The sequence below is a fragment of the Fukomys damarensis genome, unplaced genomic scaffold, assembly GCF_012274545.1.
Source record: "Fukomys damarensis isolate Sample0158 unplaced genomic scaffold, DMR_v1.0_HiC HiC_scaffold_26, whole genome shotgun sequence".
Lineage (NCBI taxonomy): Eukaryota > Metazoa > Chordata > Mammalia > Rodentia > Bathyergidae > Fukomys > Fukomys damarensis.
Window position 1 is genome coordinate 17959104 of NW_022900938.1, and position 10192 is coordinate 17969295.

At 40.6% G+C, this 10192-nt stretch overlaps 1 protein-coding gene across 7 annotated transcripts in view; it reads right to left on the reverse strand.

Annotated features, from left to right (window-relative positions):
- Positions 1 to 10192, reverse strand: part of Osbpl6 (oxysterol binding protein like 6) — a 117110-nt gene that overhangs the window by 2621 nt on the left and 104297 nt on the right. For all 7 annotated transcript variants that reach the window (XM_010636770.1, XM_010636768.1, XM_010636767.1 and 4 more), the window contains 8 exons: positions 9697 to 9950; positions 8831 to 8968; positions 8454 to 8517; positions 6663 to 6741; positions 5654 to 5798; positions 4231 to 4375; positions 2668 to 2794; positions 946 to 1068 (listed from right to left, as the gene is read on the reverse strand). In XM_010636770.1, coding sequence (XP_010635072.1) covers positions 946 to 1068; positions 2668 to 2794; positions 4231 to 4375; positions 5654 to 5798; positions 6663 to 6741; positions 8454 to 8517; positions 8831 to 8968; positions 9697 to 9950 — 1075 coding nt within the window. The remainder of the gene's footprint in view (positions 1 to 945; positions 1069 to 2667; positions 2795 to 4230; positions 4376 to 5653; positions 5799 to 6662; positions 6742 to 8453; positions 8518 to 8830; positions 8969 to 9696; positions 9951 to 10192) is intronic.

Here is a 10192-nt window from a genome sequence, read left to right on the forward strand (position 1 = left end):
TTTTTTGGTACTGGGGATTAAACTCAGGATCTTGGGCTTACAAGGCAGGTGGCAGCATCGCTGAGCTAAATCCCCAGCCCCTGTTAAATATTTGAAATGGAAGCAGGTAGAGGAACTGAGGGAGGGAATGAATGACTTCCAGGCAGGGACAGATAACAAAAGGCCCCAAACAAAGCATGCACAATCGCCGCAACGAAGAGCGCCAGCCCCAGCCCCATAGAATCAGCTCTGCTTCACTTGCAGGGAAAAGTATGCAACACCAGGAGCTGCACAAGCCTCTTCCGGGCCCATGTGTAACGTGCACATTGTGACCTCCTGAAGAGGAAGGCTGCATGTCTGTCCCAGGACCATCACGAAGTGGCGGCTCTGACAGACAGGAGGTTAACCTGGGGTTTACTTTGTTTAGGCTCTGGAGGGTAAAAGATGGAACTGTAAACTACAGATTCATGTGTGTGGTATGTATATAATCCTGTACATAATCCTGCAGCAATCACCTACTATCATGCCACTGAAGGACTGATGAGATGAAAGCTCTGTGGGATGGAAAGAAATTAAACTCGAATGAAGTTAGGATGTCTTTGTGGATGCAGAGTCCCATCCAGTCCCTGGCTGAAGGAATGGGAACAAGTTTCCAGCATTCGACAGGGTGCAGGTAAAGGACAAAACCTCCTGGATGAGATCCTTACTCTTCTACTGCCCATGAGAAGGAAAGGCCTGTAGAGAAGAGTTTCTTTTTTTTTTTGCATACTAACTTTTCACAAGTGCAAAATCTGATTCCATTTTTTCACTGCCAAAAGTGAAGTAACCGAACAGCTTAGTTTTTCTACCTTTAAGTTCTCTGGATGCTGCACTGTCCCCCATTTTCTTTTTGCCTGGCACTTCTCATGACTTGTGACATGTAAAGCATGTAAAACATGAATTTATTATGATAATGACCTGACTTACTTAAAAAATTTTGGTATATGTTCAAGGTTGTTTTCTTCCATGTATCGTCTTCGAGATCTCTGGAGTTCCTCTACTCTTTGCTTCTCTGCTGCTGCAGCTTCTAAATTTCCTTCTTCCAAAAATCTAAGCAGAAAGCAGTCGATATTTCTATAGGTTATTCTTTCCTTAGAAAAACTCATTTGCATAAAATTACACTCTGGGTGCTGTGAACATGACGGACGGACACTGACACTCTGGTAATGTCACCTCACTCTGTCTGCCCACACCTCTGTCTGTCCATCAGTTAGCACACCTTCTGTGCTTGCAACTGAATTACTGTATCTAGCAATACAATGGTAGGAGGGAGATGTGAATGGTTTGGACTCTTCTGTGTGGAGGCTCTACATCTTGAGATGGTCAGGACAAGAGCCAGTCTAGGGTGAGAACAGCAGGAAGTCAAAGGTGGGCTCTTTCCCACAGTCCCAAAAGGCACTGTAAAGACTGGAGTGGAGGACGGTAACCGGCTGTCCTCCGTCTATGCTGGGAACAGACTGAGGAGGCAAAGAGCTCTCCTGTTTTGTTGGTGAGGATGAGACTGATGGAAAGAAAAGTAACTGTTGGAGGGTGGAAATTACCAAAGGCCATGGAATAGAAATAAAATTTAAAAAGGGAACACTGAAATAGAATTAAAATGGAAAAAGCAGACCCAATGGTAATTTACAAATATCTACATTTCCAAATGACAGCAAAGAACAGGGATATACTATGATACACACGGTACAGACTTAACTTATAACATTTTAATGGCACACAGTGAGACTGTATGTTCTTGGGTGTGTGAGGTAACTTCTGACAATTGAAAACCACAGCAGAACATTTTGGAAGAAAACAAACACACTGGAAACAGAAAACTGATCATGGGTGGAATTTGTATGGCATATGTAATTTTTGGGAAAGGTGTAATGAACTCTGTAGGAGTAGACAATATAAGTATTATATAATAATAATACAAATAAAAATTCTGAAGGGATTAGAGTTACTGCATTTTGAGATCTCACACTCTTTGGGGCCTAAAGCATATTGGACCAGCTTTATACTTCAGTCAAAACATGTGTTGGTTCTCCTGTTAGTTATCCTTATTCTTCAGTATAAACATCCATATATGTCCGTAGATGTAAAGAGGTAAAAAACTGCACAGGAGTGACCTGTATTTAGCAGAGAGTTTAGGAATTTGCAATCCTCTGATGATGTCAGGGGTTAAGGAGGGAAAATGTTTTTGTTAAAACACAATCATGTTAGTGTCCATTACAACTTTTATGTCAAGATAAACTTGCTACAATTATCCTATAATACTACTTCACCTAGGGTAGAAAACTCAAATATTGTTGAGTGAATAAGACAACGAACAGGAAGTGGGAAGGGTAGAGGAAGTAAATAAGGGGAAAGAAAAAATATGAGAAAAGGATAAAATGGAAAGAAAGTCTTTGTAAATAGGGAAGGGTGGAGGGGGTGAAGGGAGGGGAGGGGAATGGGGAAAAAATGAGAACCAAGACCCGTCATGTAAAGGTACCAGATCCCAATGATGAATGTAACTGCACTGGATACCTAAAAAGCACCAATAAACTCAATAAAAAAGACAATGAATGAGTGATTGAATAAACAAATGATAAAAATAAGTCTCCATGACCTCTGAAGTCCACATCCTAATCTGGGCTACATCTGAAATACTGCTCCGACTCTTACCTTTGATCTGGCCGGAATCGGGCATCTGTTGGTGGGAGGAGATCTTTTAGTACAGGATCTAATTCATTGAGTTCAATAGCAAACCGTGTGAAGCCGTAGTAGAGCTCATAGTTGGTTGGCATGGAACCTGGAATGAGGCCAACAAACCACGGTGAGAAGACAGTGGCTTACAGAGAAAAAGAAGGCAGCCTACTCCAGTGCAGTTTAATCCCATTCCAACACCAAATTTGTAGTCATGGACACTAGATTGTGCGTTAAATTGGTTGTGTTTTGCTAGGTAGGGAAGTTATGTTGATGATTAGAGAGGTTCATATATTTATAAAATCCAATCTTTAAAATAAAACTTCAGCTGGGGATTTAGCTCAGTGGTGCTGCTGCCTACCTTGCAAGTACAACGTCCCGAGTTCAATCCCTGGTACCAAAACAAAACAAAACAAACAAACAAAAAACCCCAAAAGATTCTAAAATAAAACTTCACATATAGTAGCAGTCCTCACTGACTAAATTCCACATTTTCCTCTCACATATTCAACTGGTAAACTATAGGCCAGGGTGATTAACTATGAACATTAAAATTTCACCAGAAACACTTGTGATTTATTTCCCATTTAGAAAAAGGAGACTCTGCAGACAGAGCTAAAGTAGTATTTTATGGGCACTTCTTACTAAATTCAAAGGCAAGGTCTTTCGTGTGCTTTGCTCACTGATGTAACCCAAGTAACTAACACAAAGCCTGGGGCATAGTAAGTACTCAATAGGCAGTTACTAATAATTGAACCACTCTACTAGCAGGGCGCTCAAAGACTCATCAAGTTCTCTTAGGAAACCAGTAACTGATTTTATCTATTTATTTATTTTTTTTGAGACAGGCTCTCACTGTGTAGTTGGGACTGACCTGGAACTCACTATGTAGCCCAGGCTGGTCTCGAACTCACAGTGATCCTCCTGCCTCAGCCTCTCGAGTGCTAGGATTATAGGCGTGGGCCACCATGCCCAGCAGTAACTGATATTACATCTAGAGATTAATGGACAAATTCCAGTGAAAACCAATGTCATGTGGAGACTTGTTCCATTTACACCAGATATTCAATTATAGTCCAATGTATTATCCAAACTCAGTTGATGTGTTTTATTAGATGTCAATATATTACAGTATTTACTGCTCAAGTGAAAAAATGACCTATTCTGGTGAATTACTGTATTTGCAGAGTGTAGATGCTTGCAAGTTTTCCTTTATTTTATAACATGAGTCAGAATATATTGACATATTTCTACTAAATATACCTCGCTTTTGAAATGTTTTGAAAGGCATTATTACATCTGGAGTGACTTTATGTTAGATTTTAATATCTCATGTTACTGATGTCAGAAATTTGACCTAAGTTTTTTTATTCTCAAGCATCAAATATTGGCTTTTGCATGGGTCTTACATGTGAAATAGAAATGTAACTCCTTGCTGTAGGCATCTACATTTTAAATCCATGAAGCAAACACAAGGCGAACTGCATGGCTGAGCTCCCCTTCCCGCTCCTTCCGTGGCTCCAGTGCGCCCCCCAGTCTCACCTGGTCTCCAGATGCACTTGGCCGAGGGGGCCACACCACAGTAGAGTCCTTCATGCCACTTCCCGAACAGCCGGTGCACGACCTTCCCTTCCTGATCTATCACGACCCCCTGTATTTCATTCACATTTGAATTCCAATAATTCACCTAGAAAACCAAACCCGATCAATGCAGTGACACCAATGACCCCATAATTGCCATATGGAAATTTTCTTTACCTTGAGGTCTGCCCTTCAAACCATTTCCAGAAATTTATCTCAAAATGTTTTCTATGCAAGGTTGGCTCTCTAGTAGTACTTAGCTAAACTGTCACGAAACGGAAAATTTTCTCCTCCACGCTGTAGCTTGGTGGAATGGCACAGAGAAAGCTCAGATGCTATCCTAGGAACCTAACATTAATTCCTATGTTGGTAATAATCCTCTTGTCCTGAATTCTCCCTTTGCTCATGGATTTTAATGAAATTTAATTGACTATGCTATAGAAATAGCTGAAAAATTCTGTAATATAGGCAAACACGAAGGTGATAGGGTAGATTTTACTTTAGACTGCAGTGATTTGTTATAATAGTGATGGGGTTGGATAAGTTTGTAGTGAGTGGTAGCTGCCATCTATGCGGCTGTTCTATGCAAGTGTTTTCAGAAAATGGTAACTGCATTATAATTAGCTCCCTAAAATAGGATCACGTGAATATGTTGTAATCAAGCAGGAATAGAAATAGAAACCAGAAAACTTAGTAGAGGCAAGATCTGTTTTCTGGAATTTTACTTAATAAACTCCTGACTGGCCACCTAAAAAAGATGATTAAAAAAAAAAAGTTGATTTTTTTTCCTGTTTTGAAATGGTGCCTTTTTTGACCCTCCACATGTCCAGAAGCCTCAGGTCTTCAGAATTCTGTAAGTTGGTCCTGCTTTTCTATGTAAAACATCCTATGACCAACAACATAGGACAAATTCACTTCCTGCCGGCTATTCATTCATTCATTCACTCATTCTTCTGTCTGGTTGGGCCAGGGTCTCACTTTGTAGGCCTTGAACTCGCTATGTAGCCTAGGCTGGCCTCAATCTCACAGTGATCCTCCTGCCTCAGCCTCTCCAGTGCTGGGATTATAGGTGTGCGCCACCACTCCCACCAGCTTGCTGCTAGTTAATGTCATTGTTCTGTTTCTTCCTTAAGAAGCTTTTATTGTATTATTACTATCCTGTGTGTGTGTGTGTGCGTGTGTGTGTGCGTGCGCGTGCGCGTGCATCCGTGTTACTGGGGACTGAACCTTTCATATGGAGTTGGAGATCTTCATACTAGCCTTTTTTTTTTCCAGTTTTCAGGGTCTTGCTAAGTTGCTAAGCTGCCCAGGTGTTTGCCACCATGCCCTGATTCAGGGAGCATTTTGTACTCTTTTTCCTTTGCTGTCCTATTATATTATTTACCTTGACAAATGTGAGTTTGCAAATGCAAACACTGCTTTTGGTATTTCTGATGGTTATTTCTCCATAATGCTCTATCCATCTTCTCCCGCTAAGGATGTTGTGTATGCACGTGGTGACCTTATTCCACACATAGCAATCTCCGTACCTAGTGAAGAATGTGACACTGATTAACAACAGCAAAGGCCACAAATATATTATTGTTTCTCCTATTTAGAAAACCTTTTGGCAAAGCTGCCTTTTCCCTCAGCTTCTCGTGTCCTGGAAGTTTCTGTGTGGTCATAAACACTTATGAAATTACTATTCACTTAAGGATTGCTAAAATGACACAAATCTAAAGCAAACCCTGGGAATAAGGTTACAGAATACTTGCTAAGGAATGAAACTGCTTTAATCCCATTTAAATTTGTAGATTATGCATATTTTCAAATAAAATGTTACTTCAAGATAAAATCAAATGCTTTGAAGATCTAATTGGTATAATGTAGGCGATACAGACACCAATGAAAACGTTTTTCTTCCTCAAACATTTTCAGATGTTGATAATTTACTTCTCTCTCCTCACCTTCTTTCACAACTCATGCAAATAACTGTTTTGAAAAGACAAAAACAAAACCAGCTTAATCAAGCCTCTGGACTTGATAAAAATTTCAATTAATTTAAAAAGATTTATAGGCTAAAAAATTATAAAACTACAAAAGCATCCCTTTATTTTCCTTTGACAAAGTAACTTTTAAATCTTACATAACATGCAAACTAGCATGGTGACTGGACATGACAGGTACATGAATTTGAAATGGAGGACACAGAAAGGGAAACAGGAAGCTCTGGTACCTTTTGAGGCTTCTCATTGGTTTTTGTGGAAGTCCATACTCAAAACTGTGGTGAAGGTTAACAGGAACGTTGGGAATGGAGGGAAATGGACCCTGGAAACCTTCTAGAGGCTAAAGTACTCTTCTGGTTTACAAAAGCAGCGAAGAGGCCAAAACGAAGAGAGAAGAGAGCAACCTACTTTGGAAGCAGGACATTCAGTGTTCCAACAGGCAGGATTTCCATCGACTTCCCCCAGAACTTGTTTTTCCATCTGATATCTAAATGACATGGGCAGACGACAAAAATATATATTCTACACCTAATCATTTGTCCTGCAAAAACTAACTTTTGTATTACATTTTACAAAAGTTTTGTAATTACAATTGATTTTTATATTGTCATTTAACCCAACAAGTTTCTGAAGAGGGTTCCACATGAAAATATTAACTGCTATTAAAAAAATCCACTATTGATATTTCTCCATAGTCATGCTCCATATTTGTCATCAGTTAACAAACTGCAAGAATCCCAGAAGAAGACGTGTGTGTCCTCACACACACATACAAACAGAAACTCTAACAGTGATAGCCAGATAGTAATAAATGTTGTCAAGTTTTAACTAAATAGTAAAAATATTTAACATATCCAACAAGCCTAAAATGTATATAAAAACAATTGCAGCATGGCAGTATCACTGATTTATGTACACATTTTCCCCTGTACATGAAAGGGTTATGTGATTTGGGAAAAGGGTAAAAAAAAAAAATTAAATTCTCTAAATGGAGATATGAAAGATTTATGAGAGCAAGGCCAATTCAATGAAGGTTTTCCTATTGTGGTTGTTAAGACCGAGCCCAAAGCCCAGTGTTTTATCTCAGGTGGCTCTCCATTTACTTGTGGAGAGTTAGATATACTTGTGCGTTTATAATGACCACGTAGTCCAACTTTGATGAACTGAGGGAGCTAAGTGTTATTGCCATACAATTTCTGGCTCTTGGCTATGATCAAGAAATGATTTATTGTATTATTTTGCCAGAAAAACAGCTAGAGTGCCCTGTCATTTTGTGTTTTCAGGCTAAGGAAATGGTTACGAGAAGAGTCATTCTGTGAGCAATGCAGCACCGCCTGAAATGTGAAGAAACTATTTATACCAAGTGGTCACATCTACATACATATCCTTTTCTTTCTGAAAGGGTTTGGAAACTGTATTTAAGGCAGATCTATAATATTCTGATAGGACTGGTTATTAGTAAGAGTGGACTTCAAACTCCTGAGCTCCAGCGAGCTACTGTCCACAAATTACTCAATGTTACACAAGTGTCCCTTGGTATCTATGGAGACTGGCTCCAGAATACCCCCAGATACCAAAATCCACAGACACCTGAGTCCCTTCTGTTAATGGTAATGGCACATATCTCCCAATATACTTTAAACCATCTCTAGGCTATTTACAATACTTAATACAATGTAAATGCTATGTAAATAATTTTTATATTCTATTGCACAGAGAATAATGACAAGAAAAAAGTCTGCACATGGTTCAGGACAGATATAACTATTTTCTATCTGGGGTCGGTTGAATTTGTAGATGCAGAAACCCCAGAAACTGCAGAATGACTTGATGAGGTGCCATAACACCGAGATCAAAACCTCTTTGCACACCGCAAGGACTAAGAATGCTGCAGGTATCACCTTTGCATTACAGACCAGACATCAAGGCACGATGGGATAAAATGATGGCTCCAAGTGGCACACCTGCAAGGGGCTCCACTCTTCCCCAGGAGTTCCTTCCAAAACAATGCCACCTCTTAGAGGACACCGTTTCACATTTCATTGAGGAAATGTAATTTCTCACACTGAGCTGCAGGCCAATTACCAACATCCTCTGATTTCAAAGGTAGAAATCTAAGCTGAGTACAATGCATTCAGAAGCTAGAAAGTTTTCCATAGGCTCATGCATTTGACTTTAAATTATCACTGAGATACAGACCTTGCCAAAACACAAAATTCTTCGATTCGCAGTGACAAGCAGAAATGGGTGGGTGATGGCTAACCTGGTAAGAAAAAGCAAGCAATGATAACAGTGTCAAACTTCCATATATATATTTATGATGAAAAATGGTCACCATCAATGAAATACTACAATTAAAACATTTCTATAAGTACATCAGTTTCAAGATGTATAAGTAAATCTGTAACTTCTAAGACTTTACACCTAAACAAAGAGAACTTAGAACACTCAGTGGTGTTGATGGTGCAGAAAAGCTGAGTTTTCTAATTGGTTCAGTCCCCATCCCAAAGGGACAGTTGTCAAGAGGTGTTTTCATCACCAGACTGCCCTCCAACCTACAGAGGAAGCTTGCTTACTTGTTCTGAGACGAATCGGAATCCCTTGTCTTCTCTAATGCATTCGTACGTCTCCCCCAGGACTGGATTGAATGGCTTACTTCCTGCCCTGAAATAGGTGGAGCAATAGCCTGAAACCGCAAATGCAGCAACGAGAACCTGTTAAAACATTTGAGAAAGGAACATAATATAGGAGAGACCACTGCTCAGCGTGTTTGTCTCTATTTCTCTGGCTTTCACATACCCCATGTTGATGGGTACTGACTTGATGCCACTTGTATTTTCTAGTATTTGCACAAATCGTCATCAGTTCATGGGCAAAATATAAGTTCAAATGAGGTTAAACCACTCCCATGGGAACCAGCAGGCCACAGAGAGCAAGTGCTCTCCGTTCATATGTCCACCCTGCCTTGTGAGCATCACAAAGTTCGAAGGGCCTGAACCCGGCTTACAGGTTATGCTATGTGCGTCATCTTAGCACAACATGCAGGCGGGGTGGAGCTGGGTGCTTTTCAGAGGCCAGGGCCAGTTTCTCAGGCACTTGGAGTAAAGGGCAAGGTACTGAGAGCAAGTTACTTTCTTAGAACTAGTTCCTGAACAGATGGGCTCTCTTGACACCCAGGGAAACCTCAGCATGGCTTCCACATCGATGGAGCGCGACACTTTGCAGCCTAACTTTACAAATACTCCAGACTGCGGAGAAGTCACAAAAAAATGTGTGCCTTCCAGGAAGGGCATCTAGAACTTTTTGTCCCTGCTTGATTTTGCAAACCGAGCAATTCCTGTCTTACCTACACAGTGAGAATGTTATGCAAAAACCAAATGTGTCATAATAATGGCTCGTGGCTTATCCCAGGTCCTAAGGGCACAGCCCCACGGTTTATTACCATGCGCTCGTAGGGATCATCAGTCTCCGAAGCCTTGTCCAGGAGCTCACTGTACTCGATCTCCTCGCACAGATGCTGCAGAGTGTTGAGCGGCTCGTTGAGCTCTACAGGCATGGAGACTTTCGACAGATCTTTGCCGATGTTGTTCCGCAAGATGTTCCATAAGTTAATGTTACTGGTGTCCGGGCACGGAGCAGGCAGGCACGTTCGCCGCCCGTTTCGGAAGGCACCGCCCGTGAGCTCCCCATTCAGGACTGGGAGGGACAATCACAGTGAAAGAGACTTTGCTTTTCGGGTTTCACAGAATCAGGGAGGAAAACAACTGCTGCGAATAATTCCGATTGTGACAGCTTTCTCGAGCCTTCATTACACTGCACTCTCTCAAGAATAAACAGTATTTCTATTCAAGGTTGCAAACAAATGCACAAAACACCACAGTATAGTTATTTAAACTAGGTGTTAAATACGCTTAAATATTATTTAAGGAAAGTCGAGT